The following is a 23,254-nucleotide window of genomic DNA, read 5'->3' as shown; positions in this document are numbered from 1 at the left end:
CTGAAGTGCACATGAACCTGCTATGTACCCATTCTGCATTAAGCACAGCTTTCGGCAATGCCCTGTGCAAAACCACCTTCAGCTATGTGCAGCGGGGGGCTAATTGAATGGCTTGCCTAGCTTTGCACCAGGCTTAATTGTAAGCTGTCAAATTTCATGCAGAATAACTGAACAGCACTAAAGTTATTCATGAATCAAACTCTTATCGCCCTCCCATTTATCCTTGCCCTGGGCCAAAGCATCTGTCAAAACTTTTCGTTAGCAATAGTTAGCTAAACCCACTGAAAGTCTGCCAAATGTTTTGCGGATTCATCAAACCGAGCCAAATTTATTGGCAAATAAACTCTTCTTTCATCCCCCTTGGAAACTCTCCCTCTATTTAATTGGCCAACATGAAAATTGACAAAACCAACTAGAGTAGACTAAACTTGCTAAGTCGCTACCAAATTTATTTTGCAGGTATTAATTAGTAAATCAAAACTTTATTGATCCCTGCTCTAACTAACTCTTTTCCCATATCCCCCATTGGTTCTGTACGATATCTGCACTGGGTGTAACTTGCTAACGGCCTTCCATATTTGATGCAGATTAATCAAACAATGCTAGAGTAATGAGCAATTGGAAATGCTGCACTTGAAGGATTAGCACAAAGCTTGATACACCAACCAAAAAGCCAAGGTTTTCAAGCTTCTGACATATTTTGTGCAGCTTCGTCACATAGTGCCAATGAAATTACCAAATACCCCTATTTTGCCCCCCCCCTTATTTTATTAAATTTGGATTTACACAAAATAAGTGCTAAGTTCCTCACAACGTTTGAGGCAATTCAGCAAACGGTGGCAAGTTTATCTGTAAATCAAAAATATTTGTGACCTTCCCTTTTTAACTTTGACCCCCCCCCCCCCCACCCACCCCTGTTGGAGCTTAAAGAAACCTAATATACCTTCACTCTGTATCACTTGCTAATTACATGCACACTTGACACAGACTGCTCAAACAGCAATAAAGTTATAAGCAAATGACAATTTTATAGCCCCCTTTCCTTTATAGATGGTCTCCTTAATGGAGCCACACACAACTTGACACACCAATAAACAAGCATAGCCAATAGGTCTCACTTTTGGGACCTTCTAAGTATTTAGTTATGCAACACAATATCCTTGGTGAAACAACATCAACTGTTGCGTGGCTAAACACTTATAGGGTCCCAAAGGCGAGACCTATTGGCTATGCCAATGCTTGTTATTTTTTGTTCTTGGGGGAAACCGGGCTAGTGCCAGGAGGGTCAAGGGTGAGTGGCAGGGAGGTGAGGAGTGAATGCCAGGAGGTACATGGGTGACTGTCAGGCCATGGGGGTGAAGGGTGAGTGCCAGATAGGTGAGAAGTGAGTGCCAGGGAGATGAGACGTAAGAGTCAGGGGGGTCAAGGATGAGTGCCAGGGAGGGGGAAGGGTGAGTGCCGAGAAGGGGAAGTATGAGTGCCTGGGGTGAGGGGTAGCTGCCAGGCCAGGGGGGTGAAGGGTGAGTGTCAGGGAGATGAAGGATGAGTGCCATGGAGGTGAGATGTAAGAGCCAGGAGGGTCAAAGGTGAGTGCCAGGGAGGGGAAGGGTGAGTGCAAGGGGTGAAGGGTAGCTGCCAGGCCAGGGGGATGAAGGGCTAGTGCCATGGAGGTGAAGGGTGAGTGCCAAGGGGGCGGGAAGTGAGTGCCAAGGGGGCGGGAAGTGAGTGCCAAGGGGGCGGGAAGTGAGTGCCAAGAGGGACATGGGTGAGTGTCAGGGAGGGAGAAGGGTGAGTGCCAGGGAGATGAGGGGTGAGCGACAGACTGCAAACAGTAGTGAGCTGGGGTCTAGAAGGAGGTGCGGCGATCATAACCCGGTGTGTGCCAGGCTGGGACACGCCAGGCCAGACTTGGGTGGATGCAAGAACCTCTGAAAGGCGGGTGCCAAGTCACTCGTAACCTTAGTACAGGAGTGGAGTGCGCAGGAGAGAGTAACGTCTTCAAACAAGAAACTATTCAAAATCCTGAAAACTCCACTTTATGGTCTTGCAACCTTATGTGGAAAATAATTAGCAAATGAATGGGCTTCCGTAGCAGACTTGCAGCTTGTTACAGCAACTTATTGTGATAAAGTTTGCATTGCAAATAAGCCAAAGCTAACACAATTTGAATTAGTAATGGTAAGATTCACAATGAACTAGCAACAAGTTGAAAAAGAACCCCAGAATTGAACCGAGGATACAGAATAATAAAAATGGGGGCAATATTGGTCTCCTTTTCACAGCTGAAAGCCAAAAGAACAGGGTGTTGTGGAGGACTCGGAATCTGGTGAAAACCGAATTTTTAAAAGAGTCAATTTATCATAAAACTGCCATGCCAGTGCCACTGCCCTTCTCCTAAGACACAACCTCTGTGAAACAAACCGATTAGAATAACTGTTTGCTGTTTAAAACTAAGTGGGGCACGAATGCAGTTTAGTATTCTGGTTATTGCTTGAAGGAAGGATAAGAAACCTGGTTACCTTTGTCTGTACCACTAATATCTATGTGGATCGGAGAAAATGCATGGAGTGGTATGGTTGACAGAAGAGGTGCAGGCTTCGTAAATATTTTTGAGATTGGATTGTCAAGCACTAGGAAACAAGAGTGAATGCTGAATAAAACTAGAAACGTGAACACTTTCACGGTGAACGCGGCCGTGAAAGTGAAACTGATCAAGATCACGCTACCTGGCTGAGAGGAGGCTGATAGGCAGTGAGTGGCCGGAGGCCGGGTGTGTGTGTATGTGTGGTTGTGTGGGGTTGTGGTGGTGTGGTTGTGTGTGTGGTTGAGGTTGTGTGTGTGTGTGTGTGGTTGTGTGTGTGTGGTTGTGTGTGTGTGGATGTGTGGCTGGTTGTGGTTGTGTGTGTGGTTGTGTGTGTGTGTGTGTGGTTGTGTGGGGGGGGGGGTTGTGTGTGGGGGGGTTGTGTGTGGGGGGGTTGTGTGTGTGTGTGGGTGTGTGTGGGGGTGTGTGTGTGGGGGGTGTGTGTGTGGGGGTGTGTGTGTGGGGGTGTTGTGTGTGTGTGTGTGTGGTTGTGTGTGTGTGTGGTTGTGTGTGTGGTTGTGTGTGTGTGTGTGTGTGTGTGTGGTTGTGTGTGGTTGTGTGTGTGTGTGTGTGTGTGGTTGTGTGTGTGTGTGGTTGTGTGTTTGTGTGTGGTTGTGTGTTTGTGTGTGGTTGTGTGTGTGCGTGTGTGTGGTTATGCGTGTGGTTGTGGTTGTGTGTGGTTGTGTGTGTGTGTGGTGTGGTTGTGTGTGTGGATGTGTGTGTGTGTGTGTGTGTGTGTGTGTGTGTGTGTGGGTGTGTGTGGGTGTGTGTGGGTGGGTGTGTGTGTGTGTGTGTGGGTGTGTGTGTGTGTGTGTGTGGGTGTGTGTGTGGGTGTGTGTGTGGGTGTGTGTGTGTGTGTGTGTGTCTGTGGTTGGGTGTGTGTGTGTGTGTGTGTGTCTGTGGTTGTGTGTGTGTGTGTGTGTGTCTGTGGTTGTGTGTCTGTGGTTGTGTGTCTGTGGTTGTGTGTCTGTGGTTGTGTGTGTGGTTGTGTGTCTGTGGTTGTGTGTCTGTGGTTGTGTGTCTGTGGTTGTGTGTCTGTGGTTGTGTGTCTGTGGTTGTGTGTCTGTGGTTGTGTGTGTGGTTGTGTCTGTGGTTGTGTGTGTGGTTGTGTGTGTGGTTGTGTGTGTGGTTGTGTGTGTGGTTGTGTGTGTGTGGTGTGTGTGTGGTTGTGTGTGTGGTTGTGTGTGTGGTTGTGTGTGTGGGGTGTGGTTGTGTGTGGGGGTGTGGTTGTGTGTGTGGTTGTGTGTGTGGTGTGTGTGTGGTTGTGTGTGTGGGGGTGTGGTTGTGTGTGTGGGGGTGTGGTTGTGTGTGTGGGGGTGTGGTTGTGTGTGTGGGGGTGTGGTTGTGTGTGTGGTTGTGTGTGGTTGTGTGTGTGTGTGGTTGGGTGTGGTTGTGTGTGTGTGGTTGGGTGTGGTTGTGCGTGTGTGTGGTTGGGTGTGGTTGTGTGTGTGTGGTTGGGTGTGGTTGTGCGTGTGTGGTTGGGTGTGGTTGTGGTTGTGTGTGTGGTTGTGTGTGTGTGTGGTTGTGTGTGTGTGTGGTTGTGTGTGTGTGGTTGTGTGTGTGTGGTTGTATGTGTGTGGTTGTATGTGTGTGGTTGTGTGTGGGGTAGGGGTTCCCAGGGTTATTTTGTTCCAATTCCAGCGCTGACATTGAAAGAACATACACTGGTGTCCCATTTACGGCATGCTGGCTGTCTAGAAATCCACATTCCGGAACTGTACACAGCGCAGATCATTCGGGAATTCAAGCAGAGAATAGCAACCGAGATAAATATTTCAGTGGAAACACAGGAAGCAAAACATATCAAAACGCGGTTTGAAAAGGGCCTAGAGGGAGCTGCTTTACAACACGCTCGCCAGAAGACACGCGCCTCCTGTTAATTTGAAGGTCGCGCATAGGTGTCTGAGCGCAGCTGGGCCTTATGCAAGGCGCATATCGAGAGGAATCATCGCCGCGTCTGCCTCGAATAAAAACTCTGATGTGGGAATGAGTGCCTGTGCCTCGAAAGAGTTTAGACATCTCGTCATCTGAAACTCTACGAATGCCGCGCCGTGCGGCCACTGCTCGAATTCTAATAAGACTCGACAAAAGAGGGCAGTTTCAAGCAGCATTTTTTATTTCTTGAACTTGGCAGGAGAGCTGGTTGTAGGGCTAAATCACGCCTAGAATTTAGCCGCCATGATGGAAAGGTTTAGAATTTCCAGGAAACGGCATCGCAGGTCAGTATCGAACAGGACCTACGTTGTCTATAAACAACAGTGCTGCGAGAAGCCAGAAACAGCGTTTATATAATCTAATGGGCATCTGCCACATGGCTAAGTAGATAAGCACAAATAGTTGTGAAAAAATAAAAAAACGCAAAATGCCATGGAAAGAACATAAGCGGCAGACAATATTAACAAGCATTGGCCGCGCGGCTGTGAAAATAACACGGTCGCGCGGCCCGCGAAAGTGATCGGGGTCACGATCAAGCATGGCAGAGGAAAGACACATGGTGGATGCGCGCGTGCACGCTCACGCGCACGCAAGCTTTAGGCCACAGGCAGCACTTTGAAAACCCGTACACAAAATGTCTCGGCCAGACCAGCGCACGCGCTGGATCAGGCGAGACCTAAAAACTAACCTTTCTTAGCTTTGGGTAATCCTTTTTTCAGCTTCAGCGCACAGTGCCAAATTCCTTTTTTTTTTTTTTTTTTAACAGGTCCACCTTTACGGACAAATTTGAAAATACCAACTGTAATCTGAACGTACTAAATGTCTTACAAATTTCAGGCATACTTAAACTGCAGTTCATCAGCATTCTATTGCTGATGAAATTGCATAGCATATCATCCTCTAATGGCTGAGGCTGCATAAGAATCCACATACTGAAGTTTATAGTAAAACTATGCTTGAGATTGTTGCACTTCAAAGCAGCAACAGAAATCCATGGTTTCGGCAGTGGAATCGAGGGAAATTAGGTTAGAGGATCTTTGGTCTGACCCTACCACAGCTTAATCCTACTCTACTAAACAGCTGAAAGAAATATAAACATTTCTTTTCTTATGACAAGACAGTCAAAAGAGTAAACCATTTAGATCCATTCCGGCATCTTTTTTTTTTTATATCAATGTGATTATCTCAAAAACTGCTAAATGGATTTACACCAGCTCAAAGAAGTAAACTTTGAGTCAAGTTCTATGTCCTTGACAAGTTTGGTGCAAACCCATTCGCCCTTTTTTGCTCTATCTTTCAGCAAACTTTCCTATGGGAGCTAAAATTGGAAATGATACCGTTTTTGCCCGTAGGTAGATAGTGACAAAACTTGGTATACCAAAGGTCAGCTGAATGAGTTAGTAGACAAGCATGGTTTGTGCAAATCTGTCCAAGGGGCCAAAAGTTAGTAGCAAATCAAAAATGAATTTTCAATGGAAAGAGACTGAACCATACCTAGAGAGTGGCGACAGTGTTACACATACACTTAATACCCCCTGCTCCCTCCTCAAAACACAGTGATATTTACACATCTTTCACTATGATGATTGGCTACTCTTCTCAAAGAGAATGAACTACTAAAACTGCATCCAACAGCAAAGAGATTCTGAGGACCTTCTATTCAATTAAAACTTTATTTGCTGCACAGCAAGCATCTTCATAATACGGTCCTTCTTGACACTTATGTACTTTATTTTTTTCTCTATGAACTATCGTGCTTTGGTACACACTAGGATTTAGTGCATTAAGAGAGCAACAACGAAGCAACAACAAAAAATATGCCATTTCCTAAACTAAAATAAACATTTTAATCATTGAGATATAACCCTAATGTTACCTTCAATTGCAATACGCTTTTTCGGCCAGTCTTTCATATCCCGAGTAATTGGCTCTTTAAAACGTACGTTGATGATCAAGTCGTCAAATTTGAACTCTACTGTATAGAATCGAAGCAGTTCGACCCACAACTGTCCAACAGGAGTTGAACATGGATGTACTCGGTCATTCACCAATGAAGCCTGCAAGTTATAGTAAAAAAGATAATGAAGTTTAAACAACTATAAAAAAAAACAACAGTCATGTCAGTCAATTCAACAGATATTCCCAGAACAAGCAATGATATAGAACTTTATGGTGAATATCACTCCTGGAATGCAGGGTTCCCAATATGGGTAATCTATGAGTAACCTGTTAATAATCAGAAAAGTATCAGTAGAACAAATGCATGCCTAGACAGTACACAGCTACACCATCCATCTTACCTGGCACTAACTGGAATCTTCATGAGTCTCATGAATGAGGAACCTATCAGCGTGATTGTACGGACTGATGGCAGTAGAGCTGGCAGGATGATGTTGGGATTGGAAAAGGGAAATGCATAGTCCCAAGGTATGGGGAGATTTCACAGTAAGAGGAACAGTAGTCAAGGGAGTGGGAAAACAGCACCAGGCAACAAAAGATGTGAGCAAATATATTTTTTAAGATGCTTTGGTCAAGTTCTTAGTGCTTTGGGAAGAAGCATTAACAGCATGATGCCTACAGAATATGTGCAGGGCAGCTGAGATAACCACGCTACAGATCTTCGTGATGCAGACATCCAAAGAGAATACAAATAAGGCTACCTGATGGAAATGATGCCCCTCCCAAAAGTAGAGTTGCTGGAAACAGTAGGTAAGCAGTGGTGGTCTTGGAGGCTGCCATGAGAGAAGGTTCATATCATCAATGTTATGAAGAACTTTATTAGACAAGGACGGCTGGAAGTCCGGAAAAAAGTCTGGAATTTTCCTGTCAAGTGAGGAGACTGAAAACATTCTAGGGGCAGGTAAAAGGTTAGGTGTGCTCTTATCTGATTGGCACAACCACTCGCATCATTGGAAGGTTTAAAGTAGACTCATGCAAGACAGTACCAAGCAGGTAAAGGAAATGGGTCAGAAATGGACTGTCCAAGAGATCCCTGTTAAGAATGATATAAAAAGAACATTCACAGCCCTCTCAAACAGAGAATGAGTAGCCCTGGATTCCAGAAAAAACACAGTTGCTCTCTGTGTGACTGTGGCAAGGCCATTACTTAACTACGGGGGGAGGGGGGCTGACACAGAAACAATTCAGCTTTGTCTTTCAGACTGTAAGGGTGAGGACTGGAAAATAAATGAAGTTCAGCTATGCTCCAACAACATCTAAATACTGGACTATGATACAATGGTATACCTATTATTAGCTAAGATTAGAAGCGTAGAGATCCTCGACAAGTAACAGATTACCTGTTTTAATGTTTTTTTTACAAACTAATCAACTGAGGTTTCCTACACTTCTTGTGATAACTGCAAAAATACATTTACATTTCTTCTGCATTAATATTGGTTTTTAAAAAAGCTGTAAACATAACAGTGTGGATTTTGAGCGTGTGTGCACCTGCGGTGAAAACGTGCCGGTAACTGATGACAATAAATACAATGTTTGACAGCTCTAAGCTGGTGTTATGTAACTAACAAACATTCTCTCCATGTAAGCTAAGCAAGATGTGCGTTATAACTTGTGTGTTCTCTGTGCTCAAGTTAGTAAGTGCTTGTCATAGGAGCCAATGGGGTTTACTGGGGAAACATTCTAGCGCTCAATGTTCGAAAACCAGAGTTTTGAACAAATCCTCAATGGGAATCATAAAAGCCCTTTTTCAAGAAAGCTTTAAGTCACATGAAGCTACGGGTTCAAACCAGGGTCGGATAGTAGGAAGCTGAACCATAACTAGCAGTGGGCCTTCTGAACTGAGTGAGCAGGCCAACTGGGTGGCTTTTTATGGTCTTGGAAATACCAAAGATAGGCTTGACCGCAGATTGTGGAACTGCATTGAAGGCAGTGCATTGAGCCTGTGGGAGGCAACTGAGCAGGTCACGCATCATTAAACTCTAAAATTACTTTGACTTTTTTTTCCATCTTTCCTCTAGATGAAATGCCAGACTTTACCAATGTCAGTTGTAAGTTTGCATTTTTTCTAAATCGGGTTTATTCATTTTTAATGCAATACAAAACAGAGTCAATCCAAAAACTGTCCACCCCTCCCCCCTCTAACTGGTGGTACGTTGGTTAGCAGTGTGCTTAGGTCTCTTGAACTTCGTTGTAAGTTTATATTTTTACTTACTGAATTTATTTATATTTTCTGGTTCGGTTCTGAATCAATGGTTAAGTAGAAGGATTTGACAGAGGTGTTAGTCTTCAACAGAAGAGCAAGAACGACAGGCCAGAAAGAATAAGGGAAAGACAGGACAAGGAAGACTAGAAACAGAAGTAACTGGACTAGGACAAGTGGGTCCAGAGGCGCAGTAACAAGCACCAGGATCTCGGTCATCAGGAGTAGTAGAAATAAGATGAAAAGAAGAAACAAGCGCAACAACACTGGGCCTAGCATGGTCAGGACCAGGAGGACTGGGAATAAGGCCTGAAGGGGCACCATAACCAGAGTCGTCGGCGTCAAGAGTAAAAAAATATACAGGACCGTCCAGAAACTTTATCAGAGGGAAGAGAGAAGTGACTACCGCTATTTCCAAACACAGGATACTGAAGTTTATACATATGCAAATGTGAAAAGAGTATATACTGATCTTCAAGGATACTTCTGGATTGCAGGAGACAATTTTGAATGCCAAATATTGTGTAATGACAAGAGAGTAGATTGATCTAGAAGGTTGAAGAAGTTCCAAGAGAACAAAATGTGTTGGCTACAAAAAGAATAATGTTCAGGCTACAAGCAGGTTTTGGTTAAAAGATGATGTTCAAATAAAGGAACTGTTTTTAACAAAATTAGATGATGTCGCATTTTGTCTCATTGCTGGTTGCAAAGACTTGGCTCTTCTACAGATCATCTTACTCATTTAGATATGTTCACTGTTAATTTGTAGAACTTGGGGAAGGCTGAGATTTATCAAATAATAAGCTACAGTTACAGACTGATTTTATGTAGTCTCTTGCAAATTAGGTGGTTAGCTTAGAAGTGTAATTCACCACCTAACAGGCAAAAGTAGTATCTTTTGCACCCATTAACTCCTTTGTTAATAGCATTTGAGCATCCTTTGTGGATAACTAAGTAGGTTGTTGCAGTCGTTAATCATTACAGTAAAGATTTTAACTTCACATCATGAAGTGATAAGGGATTACAGATAGTTAATTCCACAGCTAAAAACATGGGAAATTTAGTGGAAAGAAAAGAAAAAGATGACGAACAATTCGAAATTAATTAAAAGTAATGCATTTAAAGAATTGAAAAACATGCCATTTTCACAAGGGAAGTAAACAAAAAGCTCTTTCTACTATTTACGGCAAAATCTTAGATTACAGCAAAAAGTCAATCAGGCCTGGGGTGCTCCAAATCATCTGCCTGCCTAGATTCTCCTGCCAAATTAGTTGAATCATTTAATTGATAAATTGCCACTAGCAAGTTCATAGACATCAGAACCCACTAGCCGCTCATGGCCCATACCACAGAGTATGAATAAGCAGGCCACCCATAGCAGTTGGTTTAGGTCTTCCTGGACGAGATTCAGAATTTGACAGGTAAAAACCTGTAAATACAGGGGCAGTCTAGCAACGTGCAGAAGTGGAAGACCCAAATAATTTAACTAAACCACATCTTCACAATACAAATGAACCAGAATTTGAAAGGGGAAGAAAATCAAATAAGACTTCACTCTTTTCACCGGAGAAATCAATAATTCAATAAAAAAAATCGGGCAGTTCTGGAATAAAATAAAAAACACAGGTATCACTGACAACTTATATGATGGAACAAAACATGGTCCTGAACAAATTGGGAATATTGTCCCTGTATAGAATTTGCTTTACTCAAGACATAACATAAGTGTAGTTCATATAGCATTGGTATTTAGTGAAGATACTGACCGTGTGCTGAGCTTTAAAGAGACCTTTGCCGAATGGGACACTACAATTCTGAAAAAGTAAGCTGAAAAATAGCCAGCGGTTCATCGTTATCCAGTGCAAAAACCAACATAAAAAAATCACCATGGGTAGGGGCCCATGAATCAAATCCACAAGGCCAAAACCACAAGATTAAAAAGAGTACTGGGCACCACCACCCGACCTGGAAGACCCTTACATACATAGACTAGGACTTGAGAAAAAAAGTTATTCCATTCATTCGCTCACATACAAAAAGGGAACTGGAGCTAGTTAGTTTTAGCACTTGTGGGCTCCTTCAAAGAGCACTGGTTGGATTGAGTAATATTAATGACCTTACGAGGATTCATGACATACAATTTAATATTAATAGAATGTACCTCATTGAACATAATCGTGATTTTGGTGGAGACTATTAGTGACTTTTTTATGCCCTACACCTCAGACGACCGAACAGTCATAGGAAATCTGATCTACCGTTTTGAAAAATGCACAACTACTGTGGTAGGTGGACAGTTTTGGTTTACTTTTGTTTCTCTTCGCCTTTCACTATCCTGTGTTCTGATTTTGAGGTATTTAATAGAGGAGAAAACGACCACTACCCATAGTAGGTTATTTTACCTGTATCTCTCTAGCCACAAATCTACTCCAGGTTATTGCGAACATGGAGGTTCAACAGCAACTTAAGAAAATCAGCTGAGGAGTTCATTCAACAAATAAATGTCAAATATGACATTCATTAACTTGCACAATAGAATTAATGGAAACAAATGTCACTAGTAATGAGTCTGTCATGGTTTTAGCATTATTGTTTCAGATAAGTCATTGACTAAATCAATTTCTAGCCCATGGAAAAGTACAAAAATAAAAGCTATAGTTGGACAACCATGCCATTCCTCCCTGAAAGGCTGTTGCAGTATACATTTAAAAAAATGACATCTGATCTCAGAGCTCTTCAGAGAAAACATAAGAAAAATAGTAACAGCTTGGCCCAAATGTAAAATGATCATCACCAGAAAATGTTACACTAAAGGTGTGGGAGTAGAAAAGATATTACGAGACACAATGGCAACTCGTTTATAAGTTATCACTATTTTAAGATCAGGACAAATTCAAGAAATATGTGAATTTTGTGAATTATATTAACAGCCCAAATTGGGACAACACAGTGGGTTATTCTAGATGGGAGACCCACATTACAAAACTATATTTCATACAGGGGGTTGACTTTGGAAATGCCTCATATTCAGCTCCTATACGAACAGAGACTGAGCTGTGAAAAGAGGAGTGAAGAATTACAGAAGAACTATTCAACTCCAACACTATTAAAACGGCATTGAATAATGAAGATCTACAATGGAAAACGTGTCCCTAACTGATCTACCACAGCACGTGCCCCTAACTGATCTCCAGGTTTCCCATTTAAATCGGATACAGATTACCCCACTATGGATCTCAATGGTTCCACACTCCTGGTGGGGCCTGATTGTACACAGCTTAAAAAAAATATAAAGACAAAATGTATGATCTGAAAAATTACAGACTTAATCACTCTTTTAGATGTACACACCAAAGACTACGCTAGGATTTGAATACCCAAATTCGACATTTGGGTGGTCAGAATTCTCTTTTATCAAACAAGATTCAGGCCTAAGTTCAGTACTGTGGATAATATAGTAACCTTGTCATTGGATTGTTCCAGCTTGTGGAGCGAACGTGTGGCCTGGGGTATAACAAAAGCAATGATAAGAGGCTTTGTTTCTCTATATTCAGATGTATGGCTCAGGATAAAGGTGGTAAATGGGTATCAAGGGGCATTCAAACCAGTAAAGGAATGAGAAGTGAAGCATATTGGTGGCCCTGCTGTTCAGCCTCCACAGTGCAGATCATGGCAGCACAATGCAAAAAGAAACAGCATTTCCACCTAAAAATCAGGGTGCAACATATACTGGTTCTACAAGAGGATATAGTACTGTATGAGCACTGACCTACAGAGGACGACGTGGAAGCTGTACGAGTACAATAAGGCAAACATTGATTGCAAATAACACCAAAACACAGGTTATGTTTGGTAGAAAAAAATGGTTCTTGATATTTGAATAATCTGAAATGAAACTACTTTCCAGCATGTCCTCCTTAAAGGGCAGAGGGGCCTTTGCCTTATGCAGGCTGCATGCAAAATAACATTTCCCTTCCTTGGAACCAATACTGAAAGTTATAAAAACCAAATATGGTCAGGAAGTTTTCCCCTTTAGTTTTGCTAAAATTTTGAACTTCGACAATTGCCCTGAATACCTTTCATTGTAATATCTCCTGACGGGCACGCCTGCTTCACAATTATGCCTGGAATTCAGGCTGCTCTGAAAAGATTTATCTTGTAAAGCCGCCTTCCTAAAGTATTGTCACCAAGTTAAAAATGCCAAGCAATGTTTGTTAAAAGTGGCATTCTTACACATCAAAGATTAACGGGTCAAACACAAATTCTGGCGTTAACTGTTTGCATGATGCTGTTGTCTACTTCCTGCAACATGGGCAGCTAATTCCTCGTAATCAGCCATTAAAGCAATTATGAAACCACAAGTATTGTTAAATTACCTGGCTATGGGCTTAGCAGAGTAACAACAAAAGAAGAATGCAGACCTATTAACTGACTCGTGTTAACAAAATAATACTATCTGAAAGAGTTGCTGAACAAAAATGTAGCTAAGTATTTAGCGATTTATGACATCTGCATTTACCCAACACAGTAATTTAGAGGAAATTGGAGCATGCATGCATTTTGGGTGCAAAAGGGAGCTTCGGTAGAAGCTGATGCTGTGGTGGTCACTTCGGTCAGCGGGTCATTTTGTGGTACAATGATGGATCATGGCGAGGTGATTACTGTATTGAGGTTGTGTCTGGCAGAACGTGTATGGTAGGAGACGACTTGGTGTACGTTCAGATACTCGAAGCTAGATGCAAAGGACATGCTTATTCAGTTTTATCAAACCAGATGTCGAGATGTCCCCAAATGCATACATTTGAGTGATATTGGGGACTGTAAGAGATGGAGCCAAGGTAAGCCGCAGAGAAGGTTAAATGTGCATCTGGGATATCAGGGAAGGTATTTGTGTGCTTAGAAGCTTTAAGATAACAGTTATTCACTCTGCTTGTTTTCTTCAATGTTCTACTCCTGGTCAGGATTTGGAAGCCAAGTGATATGGCTACGTGGAGAGGGCTGTCTTTTGCTAACCAGGTTTCTGTTATGAAAAAGATATTCGGGCTGAAGTGCACTACAGGTCAGTGCTTTTCAAGTAGTTCTGGTTGATAAACTTGGCATTGAGGAGGTGGGGGCTGGCAAAGAGCACATGGAGGAAACCTAGGATTAAAAGAACAAAAGGGAGAGCACTTCAACAGATGAGCAGTATCAGAAGAGATATGATAAGGTTAAGAAGGGGTGAGAGTTAGTTTCATAGGGTTAGTGGTGGAAACAGGAGTAGGGTGGAGGAATGGATGAGACAGGGGAATGGAGATGGGAAGTGTATCGAAAGGACTCTTTATGCATGATCACTCCCCAAATATATGGACTGATGCTGCTGTTTTCTTTTTACTCTGAAGGGCACTGGACTCTACTAAGTAGGTGCCAGTGCATGTGCAATCAGCTAATACCAGATTGGCACATTTAACTTACCTATAAGTCCCTAGTATATGGTACAAAATGTACACAGGGGTTAGTAAGTAAAATGTTACTAATGGACTGTGGCACCTAATTTTGACACCTCTGCAGTGCTAAAGTGAAATATGGCTCTAGGTCTGCCACTGCAACCTAGTTGGGCAGCTTATAAACTGCCAACCCGACATGGCAAAATATATCCTTTTGCCAAGCCAAATCCTTCCTTTTTAATATTTATATGTGACCCCCTATGGAAGGCCATGGTAGCCCATAAGGCAGGGTGCCAAATATTAAAAAGGACGTTTTGTTTATGTTTTACATGCCCCGACAGTAAAAATACACAAGGCAGGCCCCACTGGCTAACAAGGGGTTTCTGTAGCCCAACTACTAAGTGGTACCTACCATTTGGAACAACACAATCTAGTACTCCAAAGGTATGAAATTCATAGTTACCTTAAACTCAACTCAATGCTGAAGTCGGATTTAAAGTAACTTTTATAATCATTTTATTATAAAGGTGAAGTTATCAATTTCCTGTCTCAAAGTTCTAGTAACCTTTTCTGATTCCCTACAGCCTGCTGTCCCTCCTGCCATGTGGTGGGAATGACTCTGAGAAAAGAGTAGCCAAAGGTTTGCTGGAGAGAAGACGTGTGACCTCCTCCTGACAGGATGGCCAGAGGACTGTGGCCACAGATGGCCCAGATTCAAAGGAGCTACTGTCTCTCAGAGGCATATGCAAGTCACACCTTAGCTTGCCGCTCCTCTGTGTAGGTAGACAGGCTGGCATCTTCTACAGAGGGGGGAACCCATTGTACAATATGCTTTACAGGAGGGGCGGTTCATTAAACTTGACACATCTCAGGGGTGTGCCCACAGCTCTGGCCAAGGTAAGAAGGGTCCCGACAGTTTGGATTTGTGCAGAGAGATGCACTGTGGGACTGTTTAGAGCCAACCCCACAGGAAGTGATGTAAGAGTGAGTAGGGTTGCCTTGTAGAAATTGTGCCCTCATTTATTAGTCCTCCCCACCCACCAATTTGATATTGCCATACAAGAGGCACCACTGGTTCCCAGCCTCAGCACACTGCGGGACTCGGAAAGAACAGACGAAGGAGTGCACCTTCAAAACCTGCGATCCTGAGAAAAGAAGGCTGCACCAACAAAGACTGTAAAACCTGAAACAAGACAGGACTTCAGAAAGAGAATGGCTGTTCCTGCTATTGATCCAATGGTGAGAGACCTGCTCCCACTTGTGCCAAGGACCAATGAGTGGAGTCCAAGAGTTAGTTCGCTAGCCTCCTTTAAAGTTTCAGGGACACAAATGCTAAAGAAACCCTGCACCCGCACAGTGCCTAGCGGACCAGTTGCCACCTGACTTGCCCTGGACTCTGCTGGTGGAGCAGTGTGATCGAGTCCTAGCCCCCAAGAAGTGACCCTCAGATCCTGGCACTTGGCTGATGTTTGAGTGCACTTTTTCTCCCCACAGAACAGTAAATTGAGAGTCTAAAGCAAAAGATTAAGGTTTTTGGGCAGAGAGCCCGAGGCTCATAGACTACTGCTACTTGCTAGTTCGTAGGTCACCTCAGACGACGTCGAGAACCAAGGCAGTCATCAGACCCCTGGACTTCACCTGTCCCTCAACGTCAAACTCAACACTCAACTCAAGCTGCAGAGGACCCTGTTGACAAGCTTGTAGTCCCCGTTGACAAGCTTGTCGTCGAGAAAAAGAACCACACACATTTTAAGTGCAAAGGTAAAATTTTGACCAGGGCCAACACAGCGCCCGCGCCTGACCACACACTCCATCACGGTCGGCCTGAAACTTTGCCTTTGCCCCAGACCCTTCCATCCAAGTCTCGTAGACAATGCTATGAGTGAACAGCAGTGAATTATGAAAACTTTGCAAAAATCATAACCTTGGTTCCCTTCATCATATGTTTGTCATTTTGGTGTCTAAGGATAAAAATATACACTAATTTTATAAATTTGAATGGGGTATTATTGAGTTTTGTTTCGTACTTATTGACTAGTTTTGTACTGATACACGCTTTACACTTATTTTCCTTTGAGTTAAGCCGGACTGCTCTGTGCTATAGGCACGCAGGATTGAGCTAAGGTATGATTTAAAGAAACCTAACTGGACCGGATACAGAATAGAGACATTACTTGGTGAGGTCTCACATCCACCCCAAATAATAATCACCTTACTCACATGAAGGTTAAAAAAGAGGCAAAGAAGAGAGAATAAATTGATGGGTTTGAGGGTTACTACCTCTTAGGCCAGTCAAGATGAAAAGGAGTCTAAAGGGAGGCGGAGGATTTCATAAGAAGACCTATGATGGCAGACCATGGTAGGCAGAATGTGCGAGCAGATGGGACTCATATGGAAATCAGAAGGGGTAGCAATGAGATTGCAAGTCCGGGATGAGGTTGAAAGTCAGGGATGAGGTGGTAATTGGTCAATGAGTGGGGAATGATTGAGGAGGTAAGAGGGGATGGGGATCAGCATTTAATTGCAGTGGAAGAAGGTGACTGGGTCGGGAGAGAATAGGTTACAGGTGTAAAAATGGATGCAACCAGAGGTGACAAAAGGAGAATGGGAAAAAATCAAGGAGGTAGGAAGTTTCAGGATGTGGCATCACACGAGGGAGCCTTATGGAGATTTCAGAAGCTTTCATTAGCTCAGTGCCATCTTGACAGCAGGTAATAATGAAGGTTAAGTGCCTGTGTGAATGGGTTACAGAGCCAAACTATCATGAGTTAAGTAACTAGGGTCCACCTAGGAGCAACAGAGGAGCAACCTATGGGAAATGCAGATTCCTAAACCAAGATGAGTTAAGAATGTATATGTACACTCAGGAGCAACAGGTGTGTGATGCTTAACAACATATGAGGCAGCTTTCAATCCACTAAGAGTTAAAACTACATGGGTCAAAGCTAGAGAGGGACGTACCGAATGAAAATTACAGAAAGCAGCTCTCCAAAAGAAATCAATGTAAAGGTTTATAGGTTCTATGAGTTCACCCAGCAGCAACAAAGGTATAACCCAAAACAGAGCTTCTAAAAAGCCTATTCAGAAGCAAAAGAGGATCGAACCTAAGAAAGATGTAGCTTCTAAAAGGGCAGAATTCAAGATGGAACCTTGTGAAAAAGTCACCTTTCAACAACCAACAGTCCATTAAAAGTCAGTGGGCCCATTATAGTATGACTGTGATGCAACCCTAATGAAGAAGCTCTTTCCAAAAACAACCAGACGCAAGAAGCTCTGTGTTCAAACAGGAGTATTGGGGGTTCAACTCTAATGAAGAAGCGGATTACAAAACACACCGATGCAGAGGATATCGATTTGGCTTCAGGAGGATACTGTCCTACCGAAAATGTAGCTTTCAAAAACCGATTCAGATATATTTTGAGTCTAAGGTCCATACTAGAGACAATGCAGCTTTCAAAAACCACCATGGAGGTTATGGGCCCAAGAAGTTGCATCCCTAAGAAAGAGATAGCTTTCCAGACACATCAAACAATGTGTCTGCCGTGGCTGCCCTCTGGTGGATGTGGGTCTAACCAAGGCATTGCTTTCTCCATCGGTTGCTAGATAACGAGTTTGGGTCAGGAGAGGGTGCTTGGGGGAAAATATTAGATAACAGAAAGGAAGGACGTTTGCAGAAAGGGATGTGGAGAGACCAGATTAAGGCATGTTGGATGGGTGGTGTAGAGGGTCTAGCCCTATACCTTTCAAGGATGTAAGAGGGAGCTAATAAAAATAAGCTACATTTGACCTTGCAGTCGTTTACCTGGAAGCTTGGGCTGGGCACTCTTAGGGGTGGGGTAAAATAAGCCAATTGAGAATGAAGAGAGTGAGAAGGAATCAGAGTCATGCTGTGGCCACTGTATGATCTTTAGATTAGCTGAGATGCAGTGGATGAAAGTACCATATAGGAAGGCTTCTCTTAATTAGATGAACAGGCAGGGCAGAGGTATTCAGAGGGACCACAAGACCCAGGGCCGGAAAGCGAACTGGTCTATTTTTAAGATAAGGAACAGATAAGAGGAGAAGCCAAGAAGGAATGACTGATTGTAGTAGAGGCAAAAAAGAAAACAAAAATAGCTACAATATTAAGGAGCCAGTGGAAAAATTCACATCCAAGCACACAATTTTAAGCAGCACCAAAGTAGTCTGCAAGGCCCCAAAAACTTGGCAGGTTGAACGCTCTCTGTTCTACTCTGGACTTCAAGGACCAGAGGCCTGTGACTTTCCTTCTGGGGAGAGGAGGCGGGGCCTAAAGCACCTTCAAAAATCAGCACATTTTCTCACAGCGGGGGACACCCTCTGTTCTTCCCAGGACTTAAAGGACCAAACAACTGCGGGTTTGGTGCTAGTGGAAGGAGGCAGGCTGTACAGCACTTCAGGAATTGGCACGTTCAGGAATCCCATGCATTTTCCACAGCATGGGATGCACCTGGGCTGTATCCATACGAAGATGGGCCTGTTGGAATCTGGAGGCAGCTGAGCCACCCCTCTTGGCCTGAGTATTCTAATACTTTGATTATGGTGAAAAGAAAGGCATCGATAATCTTCAGCTGTAAGAATTCCATCACTTCTCCTTCCATTGTAACATTTTTGACAAATGCTAAGGGAGCTCTAAATGAAAACAATAACTCAGTGGAGGAAACGATGGTTGTAGTAAAGACTTTTACAGGAGACGCGCCTCTTCCTACACAGAGTATCAACACAGATGGAGACGTAACGGATGGGTCAGAATGAGGTACTGGCTGACCCAGAGGCCAGGTCCACACGAATTACAATGAAGAGATAAATGAGGGGCTTCAGGCAACTGTTAAGGGATTTGAAGAGGAATTTGCCAAATTATTAGCAGAAACACTTATGAGGGCACAAATGCTTCCTCTTTCTGAAGACACTTCAATTGTTTCATCACCCAGTGGAGCGTTCTAGGCTCCAGCAGCCCCCTGAAGCCACTCCCCATCTTCAGTGTTACCTTGAATAATTTGCCCCACTTTAATATTTTAATGAAAGTGACTGACCATCCTCGTCAGGTCGTGTAATTATCGGCATGTACAGAGCAGCAAACCATTACTGAATATGTGATAGGATATTCTCCTAGAGCCCATTCAACCGTTTAACTTTCTCCTTTGTAATCAGAAGATCCCTGTGGTGTCTTCAACAGTTTTTCAATCTATTTCCTGGAATGTGGCTGTAATCAATTTGAAGTTGTTAAACCCTGAATGGGTAATTTTTATTAAGGAATTTGATTGTATCGTTCTTCAAGAGACGTGGGTAGCATATCCCTTTGTTATTACAAGACCTTAACATTTTTCAACCAGGAGCAGGGTAAAAGGAGGCTTAGCCATCTTGATTCCCTTAAGATGGGCTGATTCAGTCAAAGTCCTCCGTGGACTATCTGCACTACTTGCTGTACGTCTGGAAGGTCTTGGTTAGCATAAAGCCTTATTGCTCAACTATTATATTAATAGTTTAAATCATAAGAAAAATGAAGCTATCAAATAATTGGGTTATTTGCTAATATTTTCTGCTCATAGTACTGAAGAGTGGTCCCTAGAGTCTGGAGGAAGTTTTGTTTTAAAATGTTCATAAAGGAACCTGTGCTTCATAGTTTCAAATATCAAGGAAAACCAAGTCTTGAGTATGTCGCATTTTCTCCTCACACCATTTTGCGACCTTGCTTGCCTGAACCACAACTCTCGCAAACCCTTGCGCACGGACGCGCATAAAAACAGCACCAGCGGCCCGCGGCAGCTGTAGCCGCATTTCCTCCTCGCACCGTTTTGGGACCTTGCCTGCCTGCCTGCCTGCCTGGACCACAACTCCCGCAAACCCTTGCGCGTGGACGCGCATAAAAACAGCACCAGCTAAGGGCGGGCCAGTCCACGCCCGTCGGAGTCCGGAGAAGGCTGGGCTGAGCCCCCCCCTCTAACATCGTTGACTTCACTAAGGTACTGTGCACTTCAAATACACTCAAGTCTATTATTCCTTTTATTAAAATGATTAAGCGTAAGGGTCATAGCGACCAGACAGGTGGAGGAATAGCAGGCACCCTTGATGCATTTTAACAAGGGCTGCGTCTGTTCTCAGTCATAAAATAGAACGGAAGGAACGACGTTTATCCTGGGAGCCCACCTTACAGAAGCGATAATCCTTAGGAGGCCAAACTACACCTAATGCTCCCACATAACCTCTTCTACCCGAACCAGGGGAACCAATTGAACCCACCCACCAAGAACCACCGTCTCTAACCCCCCCATCTAGTTTGACAAAAATATCTACCTGGAGTATGGGCCTGAAAAAAGAGCTGGCCGTTAACCCCGATCCATCAGCAAAGAGAACAAGCATTTGCAATGCAATAGGTCTCGCATTAATAAAAGTTTTAGCTATTGGCGTTGCACATTATAATGCAACGCCAATACCTAAAGCTTTCAGTAATGCGAGACCTATTGCATTGCAAGTGTGCGGGGTATGAAAGGAGGGTAGGGGTACACTCTGTCTGAGGTATGCTAGGAGGGTTGGGATACACTGCGTGTGTGGGGGTATGAGAGGAGGTTTGGGACGCACTACGTGTGAGGGGTATGCAAGGAGGGTTGGGGTACACTGCGTGTGTGGGAGTGTGCAAGGATGTTTTGGTATAAAGTGCGTGTGTAGGGGTATGATGAGAGATGGTTTCTGTGCATAAGGGGGTTTGCGAGAAGGTTTGGGGTACACTAGGTGTGGGGGTGTATGAGAGGATGTTTGGGGTACACTGTACTTGTGTTAGGGTAGTGGTGGAAACGAGAACAGTTGAGGTAAATCTGCGGGCTGGAGGTAAGGGTAGTGAGACCACATGCAGGTGGGTTGAGGTTCTGTATGCTGAAGTGGAGCGATGGTGGGAGCAGAGGGTGGTTGAAGAACGGGTTCAATCACCCATGAATACACGTCACGCAAGGAGGCCCCGGTCTTCCTGAACCATGGCCATTCTCCAAGTGGGACTAGAAGACAAGTTGTAAGACTACCCTGCATTTGTTTACTCACGATGCTGTGTCTCCCAAGACTTTAAAAGCTCTTAGATGCAGTTCACACAGGATGTCTGTTTCTAAAATCCTGCCATGCTGTTGCTTTACTCTGCGCACCGGCATCTGTTTTATTTAAGTTCGCGAGGTGCAGATTCTTTACACTGTGCTCCGAGTGTCTGTTTTCATTTTTAAATTTATGCCAGGACGCTCTGATGTTGAAAGTCCACAACGTCTTTTCTCTGTGTTTGGTGTCCCAGTACACAAAGACACTGAGTTACAGTTTGGTTACACTGGTTGCTGGGTAGTTTTGTTTTGAAAGACTTGATATGCCGTCTCTCTACGACATTGTTAGTATCCTGGTTCGCAAAGACCCCGACAGGTATTTTGTTAGCAGTTCACTGTGTACTCGGTGTCTGTTTTGAAGCTCCTGAGATGGGGTGTTTTATGGCAGTGCGCTTGGTGTCTGTATTTACAGTCCCTGATATGCCGTTACTCTAGAGGTAATGTATTGTTAAATGCGCCTAAGGGCATGAACAGCGCCGCACTGCCTTTCGGCGGGTTTTGTGCGGTGAAATGGCCCATGAGGGGCATTGAAGCCTTATATAGCGCTACAGTCCAGGATGGGCATTGAGTATAGGCTGAGGGGACGAACTGGTGTGTGTGTGTGTGTGTGTGTGTGTGTGTGAGAGAGCACAGTGTTCCTTGGTGGGTGCACTTTCGGCGGGTTTTGTGCGATGAAATGGCCCATGAGGGGCATTGAAGCCTTATATAGCGCTACAGTCCAGGATGGGCATTGAGTACAGGCTGAGGGGACGAACTGGTGTGTGTGTGTGTGAGCACAGTGTTCCTTGGTGGGTGCACTGCCGTGTGCGGCTTCAGTGCAGTCAGTGCAGGCTGGGAAGCAGCACTGTGAAGTACACAGGTTGTGCAGTTGCATAGCCTTTGCGCAGAACGGAATTGCAGCTGCAAAGGGGGAGTTGCGGCGTACCTCAGCACAGACAGGTTGCTGGCACAGTGCTCTTTTCAGGGCAAATATATTCCCTTCGTTCAGTCAAAACAAACGAGGATGCATATAAATTCCTATTATCTTTAAAACTAGCAACGAGGGACAGGGAAAGGCACGAGCAAAAAAAAAAAAAAAAAAAAAAACACGCATCACAGAGAAGTACGGTATGAAAGCCCAGCTTGAGAAACGCTACGAAGGATAAAAAAAAAACAGAGGGGCGAGGGAGCCTGTCATCTGTGCCGCGCTGATGCGCATGGTAGACACCGGTGGGACAGGGCGGAGCAAAGGCGGGACATGCGCCCGCCTTTTCCCAATTGCGTGCCATATTTTTTTTTAAAAAACACGATAAAGCCAATGGCAGCCGGCGAAAGCGAAACCACACGCACGAGCGCGTGGTCAGCTTTCAGAACCCCGTACAAGAGGTCTCACGCTGCGCGAGCAATGCTGCACACTGCAACGCTAGGCGCGAGACCTTAAAAGGGATGGCGGCTCACAAAGACAGAAACCAGCGAAAGTCTCTAGACCAGCCATGAAATGGAAACTGGTCAAAGTGGATCAACTGCCCTGGCACCTCCAACTTTGCCCCCACTAATGAGCGATGATGATACATGGCAGAGACTAGAAAATATGGTATCTGTCATGCTGAGTCCCATTTTATTGAAGTTAAATTTGATCGAAGAGAAGTTAGCCCAACTGGAGTCTCAGTTCGCAAATAATTTTCATTCTCGAGGCTAGAAAAGGCCCAAGTATTGGCCCAGAAGTACATTTGCAGGCGGGGACCTGCAGACCTGAAATGAGCCTTAACCCTCTGAATATAGATCACGCTTATCCCAATTTGCCAACTCCTCTTATCCCAACCTGATGCCCATACAACCACAACCCCCCATATTCGAATATCTTTGCAACAGTCTAATGTTCATTTGGAGAACTCAACGGGGGAGGCACTGCAAAGCCTACATCCCAACACCGTCCTGACAAGCTGGGTCTTAATTTCGTTAGGGCCGAGGAGGAGGATTGACCACGCGAGGGGTAAAAGTCACAAAGCTGGAAGCACGACCATTGGACATCAGACTCTGCACCTCCCCCCGGCAGCATCTCCATTAGTATTGGTGTTGG

General features: G+C 44.0%; 1 protein-coding gene across 1 annotated transcript in view; it reads right to left on the bottom strand.

Moving 5' to 3' along the window:
- Window positions 1-23,254, bottom strand: part of TUT7 (terminal uridylyl transferase 7) — a 1,376,479-nt gene that overhangs the window by 750,643 nt on the left and 602,582 nt on the right. The window contains exon 11 of the mRNA XM_085632922.1: window positions 6,393-6,573. Coding sequence (XP_085489048.1) covers window positions 6,393-6,573 — 181 coding nt within the window. The remainder of the gene's footprint in view (window positions 1-6,392; window positions 6,574-23,254) is intronic.

The sequence above is a fragment of the Triturus cristatus genome, chromosome 2_1 (assembly GCF_964204655.1).
Source record: "Triturus cristatus chromosome 2_1, aTriCri1.1, whole genome shotgun sequence".
Classification (NCBI taxonomy): Eukaryota; Metazoa; Chordata; class Amphibia; order Caudata; family Salamandridae; genus Triturus; species Triturus cristatus.
The sequence above is the reverse complement of the archived record's forward strand: the minus strand, read 5'-3'. Positions and strand labels throughout refer to the sequence as shown.